The sequence below is a fragment of the Bombina bombina genome, chromosome 7, assembly GCF_027579735.1.
Source record: "Bombina bombina isolate aBomBom1 chromosome 7, aBomBom1.pri, whole genome shotgun sequence".
Taxonomy (NCBI): Eukaryota; Metazoa; Chordata; class Amphibia; order Anura; family Bombinatoridae; genus Bombina; species Bombina bombina.
This window is the reverse complement of record NC_069505.1, coordinates 550,667,778-550,693,455: the sequence shown is the minus strand read 5'-3', so window position 1 is coordinate 550,693,455 and position 25,678 is coordinate 550,667,778. Positions and strand designations below refer to the sequence as shown.

At 38.2% G+C, this 25,678-nt stretch overlaps 1 protein-coding gene across 2 annotated transcripts in view; it reads right to left on the bottom strand.

Annotated features, from left to right (window-relative positions):
- LOC128667005 (butyrophilin subfamily 1 member A1) overlaps positions 1 to 25,678 on the bottom strand; it is a 149,799-nt gene that overhangs the window by 26,388 nt on the left and 97,733 nt on the right. For both annotated transcript variants that reach the window (XM_053721861.1, XM_053721860.1), the window contains exons 2-3: positions 2,982 to 3,332; positions 1,556 to 1,834 (exon numbers count right to left, since the gene is read on the bottom strand). In XM_053721861.1, the coding sequence (XP_053577836.1) occupies positions 1,556 to 1,834; positions 2,982 to 3,332 (630 nt within the window). The remainder of the gene's footprint in view (positions 1 to 1,555; positions 1,835 to 2,981; positions 3,333 to 25,678) is intronic.

Here is a 25,678-nt window from a genome sequence, read left to right as displayed (position 1 = left end):
ACTGGTATCTGCATGTACATGATCCGTCACTGACTTTATAACCTCATACAGTCTCAACGACCCTTCTTTCAGTCAAAGACATATCCTCAGCCACTACTACAATTTCTATATTTGGTAGGTTATTATAAGTCCCTAGCACCCTATAAATTATAAATTGGGAATTTGTGCTACCTTTGTCATAGCTTTCCTGTCCCACTTAATATCATATTGTTCAATCTGTTAGCTGCCATGTTGGTACAGTACAACTATTATTAAGGCAGAGTAATTATCTTATACACTTGAATGCTCCTACCCCCCCCCCCCCACACCTATTAAAGGGACACTCAGTTTAAATATAATTTTCATGATTCAGATACAGCATGTAAACTTTCCAATTTACTTCCATTAAAAAAAATGTGCACAGTCTTTTATATTTACAATTTTTGAGTCACCAGATCCTACTGAGCATGTGCAAGAATTCACATGCTAATTTGAAGTTCAGACTAAGTGCTATTGCATTGTCTTGTTATCTTGCATTTGTTGATTATGCAAATCTAATGTGTTGGCTGGTCCTTTAATATACTCTAGCACCTTTAATTGTACTAAGAGTATTATTTTGCCGTTTCTCTCATAAACACCGTAATTGCAATCCTAAATATTTTTTATAATTTTCCAAAATTACTGTAGTGATAGATCTCATCTTGTTCAAAGTATAATTTCATGGTTTCATTCACAAACATTACAACGGCATATTAACTATCATGTTCCATAACCAAAGCCCCTTACATTCTCACAAAGAATATTATATTTGGAACATTCATAATCCAATAACTACATTTTAAACTCACTCGTTTTATTGTGTTAATAGATCTTATAGTTTACCGTGTACAGTGTGCATTTTTAGTTTTAGAGTATACCAAGGCTTCTTGTACTGTTTGTCTCAATGAATCCTTTAGCAACCACCACTGTTATAAAAAATAAGAAAAATAGAGGTTCATCCTTCTTTTTGTAGATCTTTTTGTAATATCTGACAGTTAACTACAACTAAATGCATTGTTTGTACCTTTATCAACAACATCTTGTGTCTATATAGATCTACTTTACCTGTTCTTTTTGAATATTTTACCTCAATAAAAATATTAAATAAAAAAATCGGCAGCATTTACAATTTGTTAGAAACAAACAAATTAAGCAACTTTCAGCTGTTTCAAGTTTGATTAAAATTAGAAGGGAATATAAATTGAATACTTGTGTATTTAAAGGGTCGTGGCCACATTGTTTTCTTGATGATGATTCATTAAATTCTATCCTTTGTTGAAAGATCACCAATACACTACTGGGAGCAGGCTTAAAAAATAAAAAAAAATATGTTCAGCTGGCAATTACCAGCTAGGTCCCAGTAGTGCATTGCATATCTAATGAATGGGCATCCTAGATTTCCATCTGTTTTTTTGTAGTTCTAACCAGCTAAACCTATTTTGCTGACAGAAGCTGACATTTGTTCTATGAACTTTCACAGACAAGGAAGACATTTGTGTGTCCATATGATAGAACTATGAAAGCTGCTGTTACTGACCTGAAAATCTCACATAGATGCCGGACTGTTTTGTCATACCGGGATTACTTGCCATGCAGTATACATTTTTATCAGAAGAGTCTCTCAGTAATATGCTGCCCTCTACTCTGAAGAGACCGCTGCTGTGATTAAGGGTTGTCTTGGTGTCGGAGGTAAAGAGAGAGCCATCTTTTTTCTCAAAGTGTAATTTAGGCTCCGGGTACCATCCATGAGAAGAGAATGACAGGTGGATTGCTTTGTCTTCAAGAGAGACTGTCAAGAGAGGGGAAGAGCCCATGGCTATAGGGATAAGAGACAAAATAAAAGTGAATATAAGAGAGGGAAAGATGAATATGAAAAATAAAGGTGGGAGAGAGAAGACAGTAAACGAGTGAGAAAATGGAGAGAGAAAAATGAGAGGAAACACGAGAGAACAAGTTAGAAAAGGAAGAGAATGGAAGAATATGAGTAAATAAAGGGCTAACAATAACAAAGGGGTGAAGGCAGGAAGGAAATAAATATATTAGGAAGAAAAGAAAGGAGAATAAAAGGAAGAAAGTGATAGAGAAAGAAAGAGAGATAAAGAAAGAGAGAGAGCGATAAAGAAAGAGAGAGAACGAGAGAGAGAAATAAAGAAAGAGAGAGAAAGAGAGAAAGAAAGAGAGAAAGAATGAAAGAAAGAAAGAAAGAGAGAGAGAGAGAGAGAGAGAGAATGAGAGAGAAAGAAAGAGAAAGAGAGAGAAAGAAAGAGAAAGTGAGAGACAGAAAGAAAAAGAGAAAGAGAGCGACAGAAAGAAAGAGAGCGAAAGAGAGATAAAGAAAGAGAAAGAAAGAAAGAGAGATAAAGAAAGAGAGAGAGAGATAAAGAAAAAGAGAGAAAGAGAGAGAGAGAAATAAAGAAAGAGAGAGAGAGAGAGGGAGGGAGAGAAAGAAAGAAAGAGAGAGAAAGAAAGAGAGAGTGAGAAAGAAAGATAGAAAGAAAGAGAGAAAGAGAGAGAAAGAAATAGAAAGAGAGAAAGAAAGAAAGAGAGCGAAAGAAATAGAAAGAGAGAAAGAAAGAAAGAAAGAAAGAAAGAAAGAGAGAGAGAGAAAGAAAGAGAGAGAAAGAAAGAGAGAGAGAGAAAGAAAGAGAGAAAGATTGAAAGAGAAAAGAGAAATAGAGAAAAAGAGAAAGAGAGAAAAAGAGAGAGAGAGAGAGAGAGAGAGAGAAAGAAAGAGAGAAAGAAAGAAATTTTTTATATTTACTATACAGGTAAAAAAATAAAGGATATATTATAATGAAAAACAGAGAGGCAACAAAATAAATAGAGCCCATGAAAATTTTAGAGAGAAAAATAAACAGGAAGATAAAAAAATATAAAATGGAAGAGAGAAAATAAAAGAATAGATTAAATTGGAGATGCAGTCAGCACAAAGCTTATGTTATTATAATGGGTGGGAGACATACCAACGGTGTTAAGCTGTACATTAGCTTCATCATATACATTGGTGGTCTTATTCTCAACAAAACAAGTGTAGTTGCCATTATCAGTGAGACGGATCTTGCGCAATAACAATGATAGATCTCCAGTGTCAGGACCAGACAGCAGTGAAGCTCTTCCACGAAAATCAGTGTTTTGTTGTTCTTTTTCCTCTCGTCCATCAATCATCAAGAAGACAGGAGAGTGAAAAAGAGTTTGGAACCAGCGTACTTCTAATCCAACAGCACTGAGAGGCTGTGAGGTTTTACATGGTAAAATGACATCCGATCCCACTTCTGCCACCAATACTCCCTCTTGAGATTGCACCTGAAACTCAACTGAAAGGAAAAAGAATATCACCAAACAAGTCATGGAGATACCGGTTAATCACCAACAAGATTGATTTACACTTTGAGCGTGAAAGAAATAAGAGGGAGAAAAATACATTAGATTAATAGGCATATAAAAGTAATTTTGTAGATACCCATAATATATCAGAACAATTAATCACAGTATTGCAAAAGATCTGCATACAAAATAAATGTTTTAAAAGCAATTTTGTTAGCAAAATTTGCATTGCTTTACAATCTAGGGAAACACGCCCCTGTAAAAGCCTTTTGAGTATGTTTATCTTATCTCCTTTTCCAGTGGCCAGTTATGGACATATATGCATGAGCTTCTGCTCTGATCAAGCAATCACTTTGTAGAATCTTATTTGATCAAGGTTCTGAGTCATGCAGGAGACACTCCAGAATCTCAGGTGTTGTAGAAAAAGACAAAGTATTTAGAGTTAAAGGGACTGTCTACACCTTAGTCATCTTAAAGTCTTACCTTAGATAAAGCTACAAATATCCTCCTGTACCCTTTCTATATTATGCAGCAGGGAGAGTAAAATAGTTATTTTAAAATGAATATTGTTTCTGGCCAGTTTGAAATGGCTGCAAGCTCCGCCCACTGATGACATCACAATCTGGGCTGCATCTAGGCACTCTGCTGAATAGCATTGACAGTCTGTTGAATCCAACTACTGAGCCTTTTGTAATTGGAGGCCATATGTAGCCCAGCTTATGATGTCATTAGTGTCCAGTTTACTAAGATTACTAAGGTGTAGACTGTCCCTTTAAAGAGACATAAAAAGCCAAACATTTTCTTTTATGATGCAATTTTAAACAACTTTCTAATTTATTTATATTATCAAATAGTCCTCATTCTCTTGGTATCTTTGGTTGAAAAGCAGGTAGGTAAGGTCAGGAGCGTGCACGTGTCTGGAGCACTATATGGCAGCAATTCTGCAAGAATGTTATTCATGTTCAAGAGCACTAGATGGCAGCACCATTTCCTGCCATGCAATTATCTAGACATCTACCTCTTCAATACAGAATATCAATACATTTTATAATAGAAGTAAATTGGAAACTTTTTAAAATTGTTTGATCCAAAAATATTTGGGTTTCATATCCCTTTAAAGAGGTGTTGAAGAGGTTAGGGAAGCAGCGGTCTGATGACCTCTGCTTCATAAATACAGACTGCCTTGTGAGAACCTGCAGTCGCAGGGGGGTGAAGGCTGTCAAAGCCTTTGATAAATCGACCCCTTAGTTCCCCAAAAATGGGCCGGCTCCTAAGCTTACGTCTCTGCTTTTTATAATAAACTATTTTTTATTGAGACATTGCATGAAAACACAATAAAGAGTATGTCCAGACACAGAACAGAAACAATAAAGAAACTGAGACATGTCACGTATGGAAGGTATACAAGGACCAAAACATTGGCGTGCTAACGCAGTATCTGCTATAGTAGTATCTGATCAACAGTTGATATAAGTTATAGTACCACCTTTATGGCCTTGAGTACGAAATGCAAAACATTATATATACAACTTGTGTGACTGGGACATATGAGAATGAAGCCTCAGTTTTTTAATACAGGTAACAGGTGGTCCCTACTCCAGAATAAGAGGTATTTTATAAACTAAGGATAGTAAGAAGTAGGGAGCTGGCTTTTGTCAGGCCTCCCGTAGGCTTGAGTGTATGGGGGGGGGGGATGCAGCGGGCAGGAGCCGCTCAAATATTGAGGAGAGGGGGAGGGGGGGGGTGTCCAGGGGTATATTGATATAGCACGTCCCTGCTTTTTAACAAAAGATACCAAGGGGTAGATTTGAGGGGGGTTGCCGATCGGATAACTGGATCTGTTCCCTCCTTAAAGGTGAGTGTTGGATTGTGAGTGAATCATCCTATGATTAAGCACCGATAGGGGCGTGAAACGCGTCAGATGTGTCGAGTGCTCAGGTTTCCTGTTTTTCTGTAGATTTACTAATGTAGAGTGGACATGATTCGCTGTAGCAAATCATGCCCGCTCAACCTCGCTAAATCCCGACAGAATACACTGTTGGCATTTAGCAATGCACAAGCATTTCTTGTGAAACGCTTGTTCAATGCCACCCCCTGCACACTCCCGGCCAATCGGCCGCTAGCATGGGGTGTCAATCATCCCGATTGGATCGGGATGATTTTAGTCCCCACCTAAAAGGTGGCGGAGAAGTTAAGGAGCAGCGATTGCTTCTTAACTTATGTTTCGGTAAAGCATGAAACAATTTGGGGTTTTATATCCCTTTAACCTTCCACGCATAATACCTGATTATTATCTTTTTGCATTTTTTTAAATATATTGTTCAACTGAGATATGTATAAACCTTACATTTGTGTTTCTATTCCTGAAATTAGAGATGTCACAAAAGAAGCTGTCCTAGATGTGACATTTTTAACAGGTAACATTTTTCAGTCTACCTTTAAAGAGACATTAAAAACTTTGAGATTGTAATAGAAAATGATAAATCGTATATATATATATATATATATATATATATATATATATATATATATATATATATATATATATATATATATATATATACATATATATATATAAATATATATATATAAAAACTCTGCAATATACTTTCATTATTTATTTTGTACCCTTTCCTGTAATTCAATTGTGAGCTTTTGAGTTAGAAATGGAAGTGCAGAACACTGTTATATTCCACACAGCCATTGGCTGCACACTCTAGTAACCTATTTATAACTGTCTCTAATTGGCCACAGCAGAGAAGGTAACCTAAGTTACAACATGGCAGTTTCCATTGTTTTATAGACACTAAAACTTTACACTTATTTTGTTAATATTTAAACAACTAATGAAACTTTAAAAAATACATCTATATGTTATTCTCAGAATAATTGTTCTTTGAATGCCTCATTCTATCTAGCATTTATTTAGTGTTTAATGTCCCTTTAATGGTCCCCCACATAAAGTGGCAGCAGACTGGAATAACTAGTTATTTTGCAGAAAGTATTTCTTAAAACTGGAATCTCCTCAAGGCGCTTGCGCACAAAACCCGTACAACCTGAAAATCTAGAAACATCAATCTTCTACAATGCTATAAATAGTTTCTGTTAATCATAACCCAGATGTGTTACATAGCCAGTATTGTTGAACTAAAAATACAAGAAATTCTATAGGTTTGTCAGTGTGAAGCAAGTGAGGGTAAGCGGGGAAAAATCCCCCCCGCCATGACTTTTTCAATTTTATAGTCTGATTTAAGGGAATAGGCAGTAACAACGCCACTTTATTATGCCTCATTTGAACGTATACAATCTCCTCTATATTATGGGCCATTTTTTAACCCATTACATAGTTAATTAAAGGGCTAGATTACGAGTGGCTATTAAGTGCTCCCGCTCGTGTCTAAACCTCGCTAGATGGAGGCTTTTACTGTGCGTTGGGTTGCGCTCCTATTATGAGTTGAAAGTAAAAAATAAGTGCACAAGTGAAAACCTGATGTACGCAAAAAGTTGAGGTTCAAATATCGAGACTGCGTTAACATATTCCCCCATAGACTTTAATGGAGGGTGAAAACTGCAAAGAAAACACCCATACTCGCGCGCTAACCCGACCGCATTTATTCAAGAGAGATAAATAAGAAATATTTTGGGTTTTATATCCCTTCAAATATTTAAACCAAAATATCTTAAAGCAGCCAAAATAATTACCCAATAGTCTATGCAAATGACATCACCAACCTCACCAGCTTCACTGGTTTAAACAGCTGATTCACTTAAATTCAGTAATGCTCCATTCTTAGGTAAATCATGTGCATAGATTAAGGCCTTTTCAGTCATTTCTGACCTTAGTAAATTATGACTGCCTGTCAATGCTTAGAGCTACATTAACATAGGCCCTGAATCTGAAGCATGTTCAAACCTGTCCACAGTCCTCCCTAACAGGCCAGATGGTGAGGATATCAAAAACTGGTGAAATAATCAGATGATTACTAAACATGGTTATTTTACCTGCTCTCATCCAAGGTAATCCTGAAAATCTGACCTGTTGGGGAGGTCTGAGGACAGGTTTTGAAAACTAGTGCTCAATTCCAACTTCCAAGGGTTTTCAAACCTACCCTCGGGCCTCCCTAACAGGACATATTTTCCGGATCTCAGAACTAGAGCACAGGTGAAATAACCAACTGATTAATAAACATGCACCTAGATTACGAGTTTTGAGCGCTATTTAATTCCCTATAGCGCTGCTATTACAAGTTTAAAAAAACACTGCTTGTGCAGGCGATATGGAGATATTAAGCTCCATACCGCTCCCAAAACAAGCGCTGTGTTTGATGTGCTCGTGCACGCTTTCCACATAGACATCAATGGGGAGAGCCGGCAAAAAAAAGTCTAACACCTGCGATAGCGGAAACAAAAGCTCTGTAACGCAGCCCCATTGATGTCTATGGAGAAGATAAAATACAGTTTAAACCTAACACCCTAACATAAACCCCGAGTCTAAACACACCTAATCTGCTGCCCCTGACATCGCCGACGCCTGCCTAAGGTTATTAACCCCTAATATGTCTCTCCCGGTATTGCCGCCACCTAAATAAAATTATTAACCCCTAATCTGACGCTCCCGATATCGCTGCCACTATACTAAAGGTATAAACCCCTAAACCTCTGGCCTCCCACATCACTACCACTAAATAAAACTATTAACCCCTAAACCACCAGCCCCCCACATCGCAACAACCTAAATTAAACTATATTAACCCCTAAACCTAACCCTAACCCTCCCTAACTTTAACATAATGAAATTAGATCTAAATTAAAGGTTCAATTATTAACTAATTAATACCTATTTAAAACTAAATACTTACTTGTAAAATAAAACTAATAGTTACATTGTAGCTAGCTTAGGTTTTATTTTTATTTCATAGGTAAGTTTATATTTATTTTAACTAGGTAGACTAGTTAGTAAATAGTTATTAACTATTTAATAACTATCTAGTTAAAATAAATACAAACTTACCTGTGAAACAAAACCTAAGCTACCTTACACTAAAACCTAACATTACAAAAAATAAAAAAAACCTACCATTACAAAAAATAAGAACACTAAAAATCACAAAAAAATAAAAAACTACTATTACAAAAAATAAAAAACCTACCATTACAAAACAAAACAAACGAAATTATCCAAAAAAATAAAGATTATTCCTATTCTAATACCTTTAAAAAAAACAACAAAAAAAACCCACCCCAAAATAAAAAAGCCTAATCTAGAATAAACTAACAAGGGCCCTTTAAAGGGCCTTTTGGGAGCCCTTAAAAGGGCCTTTTGTAGGGCATTGCCCTGAGATAAACAGCTCTTTTGCTAAAAAAAAACACCCCTAAAAATATACATTACACAAAATTACAAACAAATTATCAAAAATAGAAAAAATATTCCTATTCTAATACCCATAAAAAAAAGCACCCCAAAATAAAAAAAATTATCTAGAATAAAATACCAATGGCCCTTAAAAGGGCCTTTTGTAGATCATTGCCCTAAAGATATCAGCTCTTTTATTAAAAAAAATTACAAAGACCCACTAACATTACAAACCTCCACCCCCCCAACCCACAAAATAAAAAAAAAATATCTAAAAAACCTAAGCTACCCATTGCCCTGAAAAGGGCATTTGTATGGACATTGCGCTTAAAAGGGCATTTAGCTCTTTTACTGCCCAGACCCTAAACTAAAAAATAAAACCCACCCAATAAACCCTTAAAGCCTAACACTAACCCCCTGACAATCCACTTACAGTTGTTGAAGTCCCGCTTGAAGGATCTTCATCCAACCGGCAAAGTCATCATCCAGACGGCCTCTTCTCTCTTCATCCAGCCGGCTAAGTCCTCATTCAGGCGGCAAGAAGTCTTCATCCAGGCGGCCTCTTCGATCTTCATCTAGCCAGCGTGGAGCGGGTCCATCCTGAAGACATCCGGTGTGGAGCCTCCTCTTCATACGGTTGCTACGGTACACTGAATCTTCAATGCAAGGGACGTGATTCAAGATGTCCCTTGCATTTCTATTGGCTGAAAAATTTGAATCAGCCAATAGGAATTAGAGCTGCTAAAATCCTATTGGCTGTTCAAATCAGCCAATAGGATTTAAGCAGCTCTCATTCTATTGGCTAATTCGAATTAGCCAATAGAATGAGAGCTGCTTAAATCCTATTGGCTGATCTGAATAGCCAATAGGATTTTAGCAGCCCTAATTCCTATTGGCTGATTCAAATGTTTCAGCCAATAGGAATGCAAGGGATGCCATCTTGAATTGCGTCCCTTGCATTGAAGATTCAGTGTACGGCGGCGACCGTATGAAGAGGATGCTCCGTGCTGGATGTCTTCAGGATGGACCCGCTCCGCGCCGGCTGGATGAAGATCGAAGAGGTCGTCTGGATGAAGACTTCTTGCCGCCTGGATGAGGACTTCGCCAGCTGGATGAAGATAGAAGAGGCCGCCTGGATGAAGACTTCTTGCCGCATGGATGATGACCTCACTGACTGGATGAAGATCCTTCAAGAGGGACTTCAACAACTGTAAGTGGATCGTCGGGGGTTAGTGTAAGGTTTTTTAAGGTTTTTTTGGGTGGTTTTTTTTTTTTAGTTTAGGGTCTGGGCAGTAAAAGAGCTAAATGCCCTTTTAAGGGCAATGCCCATACAAATGCCCTTTTCAGGGCAATGGGTAGCTTAGGTGATTTTAGATAGTTTTTTGTTATTTGGGGGGTTGGTTGGGTGGTGGGTTTTACTGTTTGGGGGGTGTTTGTATATTTCTTACAGGTAAAAGAGCAGATATCTTTGGGGCAATGCCCCACAAATTGCCCTTTTAAGGGCCATTTGTAGTTTATTGTAGGCAGTTTATTGTAGGCTAGGGTTTTTTTTATTTTGGGGGAGCTTTTTTATTTTGATAGGGCTATTAGATTAGGTGTAATTCTTTTTTTATTTTTGATAATTTGTTTGTTATTTTTCGTAATTTAGTGGGTTTTTTTTGTAATTTAGTTAGTTTTTATTTTTTGTAATTAGATACTTTTTGTAATTTTTAGAGTAGTGTTAGGATTTTTTTTATTGGTAGTTTAGTTTTATTTAATTGGTAGTTAGTTTAATTTTAGCTTAATAATTATATTAGTTTAATTTTTTTAATTTGACGGGTAAGTTTTAATTTAATTTAAGATAGGGAAATTGTAATTTTAATATAAAGTTAGGGGGTCGTTAGGTTTAGGGGTTGCTAGTTTAAATTAGTTTATTGTGATGTGGGGGGCTTTCGGTTTAGGGGTTAATAGTTTATTTTATTATATTTCAATGTGGGGGGCTTGCGGTTTAGGGGTTAATAGGTTTATTATAGTGGCTGTGTGGGCGGATGGCAGATTAGGGTTTAATAATATTTAAATAGTGTTTGCGAAGCGGGAGGGCGGCGGTTTAGGGGTTAATAAGTTTATTATAGTGGCGACAATGTCGGAGTTAATACGTTTTTTTAGTGGTGGCTAATGTTTGGAGTGGCAGATTAGGGGTTAATAAATGTATTATAGTGTTTGCGATGCGGGAGGGCCTCGGTTTAGGGGTTAATAGGTAGTTTATGGGTGTTAGTGTACTTTTTAACACTTTAGTTATGAGTTTTATGCTACAGCTTTGTAGCGTAACACTCATAACTACTGACTTTAGATGGCGGTACGGATCTTGTCGTTTTAGGCTGTAACGCTCACTTTTTAGCCAGAACGCAAAACTCGTAATACCGGCGCTATGGGAATCCCATGAAAAAAAATAATTTTTATGTGTGCGGGACAGACATTGCGTTACAGGCTAAAAGGCTTGCGGTACAGCTATACCGACAACACTTGTAATAGCTGCGGTGCTGTTTTAACGCTGAAAATGCCATATTTTCAGCGTTACAAGCCCAAACGCAAAACTAGGTAATGGTTAATAAACTGCTCTCCTAAAGGAACTGGTAGAAGGACAGGTCCATTAAGTCACTTTGCGATACACGAGTGTTCTCTGTATGCATAATTCCTGCTCCAGAATCTACCAATAAATCTTGGACACTCTGACAGAACGGCTCCCGAACAGGTGCACAATACTCCATGGACCTTCGGAGTGTACAATCTATTCCACTCACGGAGAGTTCTCTAATTATCCTAAAGTGGATGAATACCTCTGTTATCACACGGCCAACTTGAGTTAAAAACAGTCCGTAGCTAAAAATTATTTGGAGACCGTCAGATTACAACGATTCTGCATTACCTATTATTTGGCCCCAAGCTACACTTGTGATGAAAAAATCACCACCTGTATACGCTATCACAAGTGCTAACAGGATAAAGAGTGGACTAAAAAGGTACCACACTTTTTCTAGATTCCCTTTTCTAGATTCCTTTGTTGAGAGACATTCCCTACTTCAGAGTTCACCTGGAACACGTAATATACTTCTGTGAACCTTTTGGATATTTTAGTGGTGAGATATATGCCTGGTAACCCACTCTTGAGTTACCTATATTTTGTTAGTAGAGCTCCATATGTTTTAAACCTACATTGTAATAGCTATATTGTACTAGCAACATTTTAACACTCGCTTTTGATGCCGGCATCTATTTATAATAGTTATTTTATTGTATATTGTTTATTTTAACTATCGATTCTATTCAATAAATATTTCATTGCATATTTCATATCAACATTCTTTACATTATTTTAAACATTATACTCTTTTGTCACTGACATACTAATCTATATTATTTGTAGAGGAGATATCTTTCTGGTTTTTTTAGCGCTTTCCCTATTTTTATCCTATTAAACTGCTCTCACCCAAGGTAATCCTGGAAATCTGGCCCATTAGGGAGGCCGGAGGATAGGTTTGACCCAACCCCTGCTCTATTCAAAATATATTCCAGAAAACTAAAAGTGCTCAATTTTGAAATTGAGCCCCCATTGCAATCTTAGGGCTCGTTTCCATTAAGCCGTTAAAAATGGAGCCTATTTTAGTACCAGGTTTTGAATCAGCCAATAGGATGAGAACTAATGAAATCCTATTGGCTGATTTGAACAGCCAATAGAATTTCAGTAGCTCTCATCCTATTAAGAAAAAAGAAGGTATAATGTGTACTAGACACACCAATCCTCAAGGAGGCGCTCTTTAACAGGTATATAATGACATAAAAGACTGCATCAAAACAATTGTGGTAAATAAAAAATGGTAATGAGAACAATCATAAACCTACAAAAAATAGTCCATAAAAACAAAATCAAAAAAAAAAAAAGAAATGGTCAGCTCTCTGTCATAGGAGGGTCAGGATTCTGATGATTCAAATGGTCTAGGAGAGAAGAAAACAGAGGTGCCCAATGGCCTAATACCATATACACAGAGTGAATAAAGGTAAGCAAAATGGATTCTCACAAACGGACAGCACCTGAGGGTGCAAATATATACTGTATATATGATTTATCATTTTATATCATCTCAAAGTGTTTATTGTCCCTTTAAAATATGAATGATGCATTAAGATTACAAATATATTTGATGAATAGGTCAATTCAGGTGCTAATAATAGGGTGTATAAATAGATTTTGAGGAGTGCCAGTTCTCAGCAGTGGTGCGGAAATATTGTTAAACATATATATATATATATATATATATATATATATATATATATATATATATATATATATATATATATATATTATATGTATATGTCAAACACAAACTGACTTTTATACAGATGTAATCATGATGTACACAGAAAAATGAGAAGGAAAGAGAGACATTGAGATGTTCCAGGCAGGGGTCATCGACCTTGGCTCTCTAGAGGTTTTGAAACTACATTTCCCATGATGCTCAGCCAGCTTAAAGTGTCTGAGCATCATGGGAAATGTAGTTCCAAAACCTCTGGAGAGCAAAGTTGATGACCTCTGTTCCAGGGAATAGATGAACACCCAACTGGGCATATTTTAGGGTATTAAAGGGAGAGTAAACATCTGGTAATTACAAGAAATTTGTGTTCTGTTAAAATAAAATGCTAACATCTACGCCAAGTCTAAAAGTTTTAAAAACAAAATTGACATCTTGCTTGCTAGAATATTTTTTTCAATAGCAAACTCCACCCACCAACTGCCTAATTTGGAGCAGCCAATCCCGGCTTTGAGTCTGCAGACAGGGCTAGTCTGCAGACTCAACTAATAGTTATATTGTAGCTAGCTTAGGTTTTATTTTTATTTCACAGGTAAGTTTGTATTTATTTTAACAAGGTAGACTAGTTAGTAAATAGTTATTAACTATTTACTAACTACCTATTTAAAATAAATACAAATTTACCTGTAAAATAAAACCTAACCTTAGTTACAATAGGATCAGCCAATAGGATTGAGCTTGCATTCTATTGGTTGTTCCAATCAGCCAATAGAATGCAAGCTCAATCCTATTGGCTGATTGCATCAGCCAATAGGATTTTTTACCCTTTAATTCCGATTGGCTGATAGAATTCTATCAGCCAATCGTAATTCAATGGACGCCATCTTAGATGATGTCCCTTAAAGGAACCTTCATTCTGGAAGAGCCGTCGATTGAAGAGGATGCTCCACGCCGGATGTCTTGAAGATGGAGCCACCCCGCGCCGGATGGATGAAGATAGAAGATGCTGTCTGGATGAATACTTCTGCCGGCTTGGATGAAGACTTCGGCCCGCTTGGATGAAGACTTCTGCCGGCTTCGATGAGGATGGATGTCGGGTCTTCAAAAACTGTAAGTGGATCTTCAGAGGTTAGTGTTAGGTTTTTTTAAGGGTTTATTGGGTGGGTTTTATTTTTAGCTTAGGGTTTGGGCGGAAAAAGAGCTAAATGCCCTTTTAAGGGCAATGCCCATCCAAATGCCGTTTTCAGGGCAATGGGGAGTTTAGGTTTCTTAGATAGGATTTTATTTGGGGGGTTTGGTTGTGTGGGTTTTACTGTTGGGGGGTTTGGTTGTATTTTTTTTACAGGTAAAAGAGCTGATTTCTTTGGGGCAATGCCCTGCAAAAGGCCCTTTTAAGGGCTACTGGCAGTTTAGTTTAGGCTAGGGTTTTTTTTTTATTTTGGGGGGCTTTTTATTTTGATAGGGCTATTAGATTAGGTGTAATTAGTTTAAATATTTGATAATGTATTTTTTATTTTGTGTAATTTAGTGTTTTTTTTGTAATTTAGTTAATACATTTAATTAATGTAATTTATTTAATTGTAGTGTAAGGTTAGGTGTTAGTGTAACTCAGGTTAGGTTTTATTTTACAGGTAAATTTGTATTTATTTTAACTAGGTAGTTAGTAAATAGTTAATAGCTATTTAGTAACTATTCTACCTAGTTAAAATAAATAAAACTTCCCTGTGAAATAAAAATAAACCCTAAGCTAGATACAATGTAACTATTAGTTATATTGTAGCTAGCTTAGGGTTTATTTTATAGGTAAGTATTTAGTTTTAAATAGGAATTATTTAGTTAACGATAGTAATTTTTATTTAGATTTATTTTAATTATATTAAAGTTAGTGGGTGTTAGGGTTAGACTTAGGGTTAGGTTTAGGGGTTTATAACTTTAGTATAGTGGCGGCGACGTTGGGGGCAGCAGATTATGGGTTAATAAGTGTAGGTAGGTAGCGACGACATTGGGGCGGCAGATTAGGGGTTAATAAGTGTAGGTAGCGACGACATTGGGGGCGGCAGATTAGGGGTTAATAAGTGTATGTAGGTAGCGACGACATTGGGGGCAGCAGATTAGGGGTTAATAAGTGTAGATAGGTAGTGACGACATTAGGGGCGACAGATTAGGGGTTAATAAGTGTAGGTGGGTAGCAACGACATTAGGGGCGGCAGATTAGGGGTTAATAAGTATAATGTAGGTGGCGGCAATGTCGGGGGCGGCAGATTAGGGATTAATAAGTATAATGTAGGTGTCGGCGATGTTGGGGACGGCAGATTAGGGGTTAATAAATGTAATGTAGGTGTTGGCGATGTCGGGGGTGGCAGATTAGGGGGGTTTAGACTCGGGGTTTATGTTAGGGTGTTAGGTGTAAACATAACTTTTGTTTCCCCATAGGAATCAATGGGGTTGCGTTACGGAGCTTTACGCTGCTTTATTGCTGGTGTTAGGCTTTTTTTAGCCGGCTCTCCCCATTGATGTCTATGGGGAAATCATGCACGTAAAACCAGCTCAAAGCAGCGCGGGTATTGGAGTGCGGTATGGAGCTCAATTTTGCTTTACGCTGCAATATTGCCTGCTAACACTGGGTTTATGAAAACCTGTAATAGCAGCGCTGTAGGGAGGTGAGTGGTGACAATAACTTGCAAGTTAGCACCGAGCCGCTTCTTTCCGCAAAACTCGTAATCTAGCCGTATGTTTTTTGAGCTTATACGTCTCTTTACTACATAAATGTTACGTCACTAGCTATTTTTTATATGTAATTTCTGTTTTTCCCAAACTATTTTTACAGAAAGATTACAATTCCATAACCAAAGGAATATGTAAAATAAATAATTCATGACATTTTCATTAGTAACTTAAAGGGACATGAAACACAAAAAAATTATTTCATGATTCAGATAGAGAATACAATTTTAAACAACTTTCCAATTGACTTCTATTATTTAATTTGCTTCCTTCTCTTGTTATCCTTTGCTGAAAGGTTTATCTAGGTAAGCTCAGAAGCAGCAAAGAACCTAGGTTCTAGCTGCTGATTGGTGGCTGCAGAATTATAATAATTGTCATTGGCTCACCCATGTGTTCAGTTAGAAACTAGTAGTGCATTGCTGCTCCTTCAACAAATGAAACAAAGAGAATGAAACAAATGATATAATAGAAGTCAATTAGAAAGTTGTTTAAAATTGTATTCTCTATCTTAATCATGAAATCATTTTTCTGCGTTTCATGTCCCTTTAAATTAAAATAAATTGCGCTGGTATAAATGATTGGATCAGTTACACAGATTATTGGAATAAACTGTAAAGGCACACTTTAGCCATCTTAAAACCTTACCTCTATTAAAAGATTTAAGAGATTATCCTCCCACACTGACGTGCTGTTTTTGTTTTGTTCATTTTTGCAAACAAATATACGGTATTGCTCTGTTTAAAGTAAGATTGCAATTACTAAATTACATGCTCTAATTCAGGGTTCATCACACCACGGGTCAGGACCTATTACTGGGTCGCAACACCAAGTTTACTTATTTGTGTGTGTGTTGTAGGAGAGTGTGTGTTGTATGAAAGTGTGTGTGGTGTGTATAATATTTGTGTGTGTGTGTGTTGTATGAGTGACTGTGTGTGTTGTTTAAGAGTATGTGTCTGGTAGGAGAGTGTGTGGTGTGTGGTGTGGTGTGTGTGTGTGTTGTAGGAGAGTGTGTGGTGTGTGTGTGTTGTAGGAGAGTGTGTGTGGTGTGTATAATATTAGTGTGTGTGTGTTGTATGAGAGTGTGTGGTGTGTGTGTGTGTTGTAGGAGAGTGTGTGGTGTGTGTGTGTGTGTTGTAAGAGAGTGTGTGGTGTGTATAATATTAGTGTGTGTATGTGTATGTTGTATGAGTGTGTGTGTTGTTTAAGAGTATGTGTCTGGTAGGAGAGTGTGTGGTGTGTGTGTGTTGTATGAGAGTGTGTGGTGTGTGTGTGTTGTAGGAGAGTGTGTGGTGTGTGTGTGTTGTAGGAGAGTGTGTGTGGTGTGTATAATATTAGTGTGTGTGTGTTGTATGAGAGTGTGTGGTGTGTGTGTGTTGTAGGAGAGTGTGTGGTGTGTATAATATTAGTGTGTGTGTGTATGTTGTATGAGTGTGTGTGTTGTTTAAGAGTATGTGTCTGGTAGGAGAGTGTGTGGTGTGTGTTCTATGAGAGTGTGTGGTGTGTGTGCTGTAAGAGAGTGTGTGGTGTGTGTGTGTTGTAGGAGAGTGTGTGTGTGGTGTGTATAATATTAGTGTGTGTGTGTATGTTGTATGAGTGTGTGTGTTGTTTAAGAGTATGTGTCTGGTAGGAGAGTGTGTGGTGTGTGTGTGTTGTATGAGAGTGTGTGGTGTGTGTGTGTGTTGTAGGAGAGTGTGTAGTGTGTGTGTGTTGTAGGAGAGTGTGTGTGGTGTGTGTTGTATGAGTGTGTGTGGTGTATAATATTAGTGTGTGTGTGTTGTATGAGAGTGTGTTTAGTGTGTATGTGTATGTGTGGTGTGTGGTGTGGTGTGTGTGTGTGTGTTGTAGGAGAGTGTGTGGTGTGTGTGTGTTGTAGGAGAGTGTGTGTGGTGTGTATAATATTAGTGTGTGTGTGTTGTATGAGAGTGTGTGGTGTGTGTGTGTTGTAGGAGAGTGTGTGGTGTGTGTGTGTGTGTTGTAAGAGAGTGTGTGGTGTGTATAATATTAGTGTGTGTGTGTATGTTGTATGAGTGTGTGTGTTGTTTAAGAGTATGTGTCTGGTAGGAGAGTGTGTGGTGTGTGTGTGTTGTATGAGAGTGTGTGGTGTGTGTGTGTTGTAGGAGAGTGTGTGGTGTGTGTGTGTTGTAGGAGAGTGTGTGTGGTGTGTATAATATTAGTGTGTGTGTGTTGTATGAGAGTGTGTGGTGTGTGTGTGTTGTAGGAGAGTGTGTGGTGTGTGTGTGTGTGTTGTAAGAGAGTGTGTGGTGTGTATAATATTAGTGTGTGTGTGTATGTTGTATGAGTGTGTGTGTTGTTTAAGAGTATGTGTCTGGTAGGAGAGTGTGTGGTGTGTGTGTGTTGTATGAGAGTGTGTGGTGTGTGTGTGTTGTAGGAGAGTGTGTGGTGTGTGTGTGTTGTAGGAGAGTGTGTGTGGTGTGTATAATATTAGTGTGTGTGTGTTGTATGAGAGTGTGTGGTGTGTGTGTGTTGTAGGAGAGTGTGTGGTGTGTATAATATTAGTGTGTGTGTGTATGTTGTATGAGTGTGTGTGTTGTTTAAGAGTATGTGTCTGGTAGGAGAGTGTGTGGTGTGTGTTCTATGAGAGTGTGTGGTGTGTTTGTTGTAGGAGAGTGTGTGGTGTGTGTGTGTTGTAGGAGAGTGTGTGTGTGTGTGGTGTGTATAATATTAGTGTGTGTGTGTATGTTGTATGAGTGTGTGTGTTGTTTAAGAGTATGTGTCTGGTAGGAGAGTGTGTGGTGTGTGTGTGTTGTATGAGAGTGTGTGGTGTGTGTGTGTGTTGTAGGAGAGTGTGTAGTGTGTGTGTGTTGTAGGAGAGTGTGTGTGGTGTGTGTGTTGTATGAGTGTGTGTGGTGTATAATATTAGTGTGTGTGTGTTATATGAGAGTGTGTTTAGTGTGTATAATATTAGTGTGTGTGTGTGTTTTATGAGTGTGTGTGTTGTTTGAAAGTATGTGTGTTGTATGAGAGTGTGTGGTGTGTGTGTGTTGTAGGAGAGTGTGTGGTGTGTGTGTGTTGTAGGAGAGTGTGTGTGGCGTGTGTGTTGTATGAGTGTGTGTGGTGTATAATATTAGAGTGTGTGGTGTGTATAATATTAGAGTGTGTGTGTGTTGTACGAGAGTGTGTGGTGTGTGTGTTGTATGAGAGTGTGTGGTGTGTATAATATTAGAGTCTGTGTGTGTTGTATGACAGCATGTGGTGTGTATAATATTAGAGTGTGTGTGTGTGTGTGTTGTATGAGAGTGTGTGGTGTGTTGTATGAGAGTGTGATGTGTGTGTGTGTGTTGTATGAGAGTGTGTGTGTTGTATGAGAGTGTGTGGTGTGTATAATATTAGAGTGTGTGTGTGTTGTATGAGAGTGTGTGGTGTGTATAATATTAGAGTGTGTGTGTGTTGTATGAGAGTGTGTGGTGTGTGTGTGTGTTGTAGGAGAGTGTGCGGTGCATATAATATTAGAGTGTGTGTGTGTTGTATGAAAGTGTGTGGTGTGTGTGTGTGTTGTATGAGAGTGTGTGGTGTGTGTTGTAGGAGAGTGTGCAGTGTGTATAATATTAGAGTGTGTGTGTGTTGTACGAGAGTGTGTGGTGTGTCTGTTGTATGAGAGTGTGTGGTGTGTATAATATTAGAGTTTGTGTGTGTTGTATGACAGCATGTGGTGTGTATATTAGAGTGTGTGTGTGTGTGTTGTATGAGAGTGTGTGGTGTGTGTGTGTTGTATGAGAGTGTGATGTGTGTGTGTGTGTTGTATGAGAGTGTGTGTGTTGTATGAGAGTGTGTGGTGTGTATAATATTAGAGTGTGTGTGTGTTGTATGAGAGTGTGGGTTGTGTGTGTGTTGTAGGAGAGTGTGCGGTGTGTATAATATTAGTGTGTGTGTGTTGTATGAGAGTGTGTGGTGTGTGTGTGTTGTATGAGAGTGTGTGGTGTGTGTGTGTGTGTGTTGTAGGAGAGTGTGCGGTGTGTATAATATTAGAGTGTGTGTGTGTTGTATGAGAGTGTGGTGTGTGTGTTGTATGAGAGTGTGTGGTGTGTGTGTGTTGTAGGAGAGTGTGCGGTGTGTATAATATTAGAGTGTGTGTGTGTTGTATGAGAGTGTGTGGTGTGTGTGTGTTGTATGAGAGTGTGTGGTGTGTGTTGTAGGAGAGTGTGCGGTGTGTATAATATTAGAGTGTGTGTGTGTTGTATGAGAGTGTGTGGTGTGTGTGTGTTGTATGAGAGTGTGTGGTGTGTGTTGTAGGAGAGTGTGCGGTGTGTATAATATTAGAGTGTGTGTGTGTTGTATGAGAGTGTGGTGTGTGTGTTGTATGAGAGTGTGTGGTGTGTGTGTGTTGTAGGAGAGTGTGCGGTGTGTATAATATTAGAGTGTGTGTGTGTTGTATGAGAGTGTGGTGTGTGTGTTGTATGAGAGTGTGTGGTGTGTGTGTGTTGTAGGAGAGTGTGCGGTGTGTATAATATTAGAGTGTGTGTGTGTTGTATGAGAGTGTGGTGTGTGTGTTGTATGAGAGTGTGTGGTGTGTGTGTGTTGTAGGAGAGTGTGCGGTGTGTATAATATTAGAGTGTGTGTGTGTTGTATGAGAGTGTGGTGTGTGTGTTGTATGAGAGTGTGTGGTGTGTGTGTGTTGTAGGAGAGTGTGCGGTGTGTATAATATTAGAGTGTGTGTGTGTTGTATGAGAGTGTGGTGTGTGTGTTGTATGAGAGTGTGTGGTGTGTGTGTGTGTTGTAGGAGAGTGTGCGGTGTGTATAATATTAGAGTGTGTGTGTGTTGTATGAGAGTGTGGTGTGTGTGTTGTAGGAGAGTGTGCGGTGTGTATAATATTAGAGTGTGTGTGTGTGTTGTATGAGTGTGTGTGTTGTATAAGTGTTTGTGTGGTGCGTGTGTTATTAGGAATAAAATATACACACATTTTAGTCACTTTGCCAAAAACTGGGGTCTTGGGAAAAAAAGTTTGAAGAACCCTGCTCTAATTCCTTTGAATAAGTCATTTGTTGCAGTACTCCTGAATCCTGAAACTCTGTGTAGTTGATCACAATCTATTATTTGATAATCAGCCCACAAGACGTTTTTAATACGATCACAATCCGCAATTTTCATTATTAACAGCATGTTTTTTTTATTGACTCAGTATAAAATGTTCCATATACTGAATATGTGCCAGTCTTGTATGTTCTGTTCACAGTTCAAGTTCTCGATATTTAAAGGGACATGGAACCCAAAAAATTTAATTCAGAATTCAGACAGAGCATGCAATTTAAAAAAAAAAAAAAAAAAAAACATCCAATTTTTTATATCATCAAATTATGTCCAGTATTTTTATATACACATTTTCTGAGGCCCCAGTTCCAACTAAGCATGTGCAAGAGTTGTTCACAGTGTATACGTTTATGAGTCTTTGATTGGTTGATAGCTGTCACATGATTCAGGGGGCAGCAAACTGAAGGAATTTAAAATTTATCAGAAAAAAAATATCTGTAATTTGAAATTCAGAGTATGTTACTTTTTATTATCCATGTGTTGATATTCAATTTTACTGTATTTAATGGTCTGAATGAACAGATACAAGATTTGTTCATTCATTTTGTCCTGAAATTGAAATAAACTTTATTAACAAATAAACAAACGAACAAATGGTGTAACTGATCATTTGTTTTATTTTTTTCATGTTAGATCAATTCCATTATTATTATTTTTTTCTTTGTAATAAATAGACAATAACAAGTATTCATTCATCTAGTTCTAAAGATATTTTGAACGGGAAAGTAGTCTGGGGCGTTTCACTTGTGTCCCTTTAAAGGTACATTCCAGTCAAAATTAAATTGCAAATAGATGAATTACATTTTTGTATAAAAATATATTTGCATTACGCATGCATTGGCAAAAATGCTTCTAGTAAAAGTTATCACTGTTTTAGTGTTAGCATTTTTCTCTCCACGTGCACGTGAAGCATAGCTAGATATTCTCAGTGCACCAGCATTTTTAATACTGCAGCTTCCCAGAGCGCCAGTGGGGCTTGTATCATGTCAGCCAGGGGTGTGTTAAGGCATAGACCAACAAGGCCGGTGCCTAGGGCAGCAGAATTTTAAGGGGCAGCAGAATTTTGAGTCCCTAGGGCCACTCTACTGAACTGAGGGCCGGGTGGCTAAATCAACCAGGGCCCGGCTATTGCTATCCTATGGGATTGTATGTGGGTGCGCATGACGTGGTGACAGTGGAAGTGGAGCTCACTTGCGCAGCCTGGCCTGGACTGAGAGGGAATGCGGTATTCTTCCTGGCTCCATCGCGTGATTGAGACTCACACAGACTACACAGTGCAGTGTGCACTACACCGTGAACACTGTGAAACAGCATATGCCTTTCTCCCTTCAATACATCTTCATTAGGCATTAAAATACTTAAACAGATTAGTCACTAAATACTTGTACATTTACTGTTTGTCTATCTGTCATACATGCAAAGAATAAGTATTTATTGCTGAATCTATACAACTATGTGACTTAAAACACAACTAAAAATATGTTGTATGCATTTAATACATTCAGAAACAATACAAGTATATACTTTATTATGATTGTATCATGTGACTTTATCCCCTAGGATACAATTCCTAAACCTATCATAACTACTGTTGTATTTTTTAAGTACTTTTAAAGGCCAGTTTGTATATTCATTACATATTTATCCAAGCAGATATTTTGCATAAATAACTGTTAATCACCAAAGAAGATGTTTAAGTTTAAACAACTACCTACCGACAAACTATCAAACAGTGAAGGATATTTTTTTCTGATATAAGCACTTTAATCTTCTGACTTGCAAAATAATGTATATATATATATATATATATATATATATATATATATATGTGTGTGTGTGTGTGTGACCAGAGTGAATGCATCTACTTAACCCTTTAAGGACACAGCTTTCAGTTTGCTTAATTGTTTTATGACGGAAAAATTCCGTCATATGTCCTTAAGAGGTTAAAAATACATTTTTTTTTAATTTATTTTTTTACACCCTGCCCCAAAAATATTATGTCTAAAAAAAGGCCTTAAACCTGGGGTGGGGAGGGGGGTGGGGTGGCAGCAGAATTTTGAGTGCCTAGGGCAGCACAAAAACTAAATACACCCCTGATGTCAGCAATTAACAAATTAAGGCCTAGATTTGGAGTTTGGCGTTAGCCGTGAAAACCAGCGTTAGAGGCTCCTAACGCTGGTTTTAGGCTAACTCCGGTATTTGGAGTCACTCAAAAAAGGGTCTAACACTCACTTTTCATCCGCGACTTTTCCATACCGCAGATCCCCTTACGTCAATTGCGTATCCTATCTTTTCAATGGGATCTTTCTAACTCCGGTATTTAGAGTCGTGTCTGAAGTGAGCGTTAGAATTCTAACGACAAAACTCCAGCCGCAGAAAAAAGTCAGTAGTTAAGAGCTTTCTGGGCTAACGCCGGTTCATAAAGCTCTTAACTACTGTGCTCTAAAGTACACTAACACCCATAAACTACCTATGAACCCCTAAACCGAGGTCCCCCCACATCGCCGCCACTCAATTTATTTTTTTTAACCCCTAATCTGCCGACCGCAAAGCGCCGCCAGCTAAGTTATCCCTATGTACCCCTAATCTGCTGCCCCTAACACCGCCGACCCCTGTATTATATTTATTAACCCCTAACCTGCCCCCCACAACGTCGCCGCCAGCTACCTACAATAATTAACCCCTAATCTGCCGACCGCAAAGCGCCGCCACTTACATTATAGCTATGTACCCCTAATCTGCTGCCCCTAACACCGCCGACCCCTATATTATATTTATTAACCTCTAATCTGCCGCCCTCAACGTCGCCTCCACCTGCCTACACTTATTAACCCCTAATCTGCCGAGCGGACCGCACCGCTATTATAATAAAGTTATTAACCCCTAATCCGCCTCACTAACCCTATAATAAATAGTATTAACCCCTAATCTGCCCTCCCTAACATCGCCGACACCTAACTTCAAACATTAACCCCTAATCTGCCGACCGGAGCTCACCGCTATTCTAATAAATGTATTAACCCCTAAAGCTAAGTCTAACACTAACACCCCCCCTAAGTTAAATATAATTTTAATCTAACGAAATTAATTAACTCTTATTAAATAAATTATTCCTATTTAAAGCTAAATACTTACCTGTAAAATAAATCCTAATATAGCTACAATATAAATTATAATTACATTGTAGCTATTTTAGGATTAATATTTAATTTACAGGCAACTTTGTAATTATTTTAACCAGGTACAATAGCTATTAAATAGTTAAGAACTATTTAATAGTTACCTAGTTAAAATAATTACAAAATTACCTGTAAAATAAATCCTAACCTAAGTTACAATTAAACCTAACACTATACTATCATTAAATTAATTAAATAAAATACCTACAATTACCTACAATTAAACCTAACACTACACTATCAATAAATTAATTAAATACAATATCTACAAATAACTACAATGAAATAAACTAACTAAAGTACAAAAAATAAAAAAGAACTGTTACAAAAAATAAAAAAATATTTACAAACATAAGAAAAATATTACAACAATTTTAAACTAATTACACCTACTCTAAGCCCCCTAATAAAATAACAAAGACCCCCAAAATAAAAAATGCCCTACCCTATTCTAAATTACTAAAGTTCAAAGCTCTTTTACCTTACCAGCCCTGAACAGGGCCCTTTGCGGGGCATGCCCCAAAAAGTTCAGCTCTTTTTCCTGTAAAAAAAAACATACAATACCCCCCCCCCAACATTACAACCCACCACCCACATACCCCTAATCTAACCCAAACCCCCCTTAAATAAACCTAACACTAAGCCCCTGAAGATCATCCTACCTTGTCTTCACCTTACCAGGTATCACCGATCCGTCCTGGCTCCAAAATCTTCATCCAACCCAAGCGGGGGCTAGACATCCATCATCCGGTGGCTGAAGAGGTCCAGAAGAGGCTCCAAAGTCTTCATCCTATCCGGGAATAAGAGTAGATACGGACCGGCAACCATCATCTTCCAAGCGGCATCTTCTATCTTCATCCGATGAGGACCGGCTCCATCCTGAAGACCTCCGACGCGGACCCATCTTCATCCGGCGACGTCCAACTGAAGAATGACGGTTCCTTTAAGGGACGTCATCCAAGATGGCGTCCCTCGAATTCCGATTGGCTGATAGGATTCTATCAGCCAATCGGAATTAAGGTAGGAATATTCTGATTGGCTGATGGAATCAGCCAATCAGAATCAAGTTCAATCCGATTGGCTGATCCAATCAGCCAATCAGATTGAGCTCGCATTCTATTGGCTGATCGGAACAGCCTATAGAATGCGAGCTCAATCTGATTGGCTGATTGGATCAGCCAATCGGATTGAACTTGATTCTGATTGGCTGATTCCATCAGCCAATCAGAATATTCCTACCTTAATTCCGATTGGCTGATAGAATCCTATCAGCCAATCGGAATTTGAGGGACGCCATCTTGGATGACGTCATTTAAAGGAACCGTCATTTGTCGTTCAGTAATTGGCCAGGATGGATGTTCCGCGTCGGAGGTCTTCAGGATGCTGCCGCTCCGCTCCAGATGGATGTCGATAGAAGATGCCGCCTGGATGAAGACTTCAATCGGATGGAAGACCTCTTCTGCACCGTTTGGATGAAGACTTCAATCGGATGGAAGACCTCTTCTGCCCCGCTTGGATGAAGACTTCGACCGGATCATGGACATCTTCAGCCCCCCGCTTGGGCTTGGATCAGGACATCGGAGGAGCTCTTCCGGACGGATCGGTGAACCTGGTATGGTGAAGATAAGGTAGGAAGATCTTCAGGGGCTTAGTGTTAGGTTTATTTAAGGGGGGTTTGGGTTAGATTAGGGGTATGTGGGTGGTGGGTTGTAATGTTGGGGGGGGTATTGTATGTTTTTTTTACAGG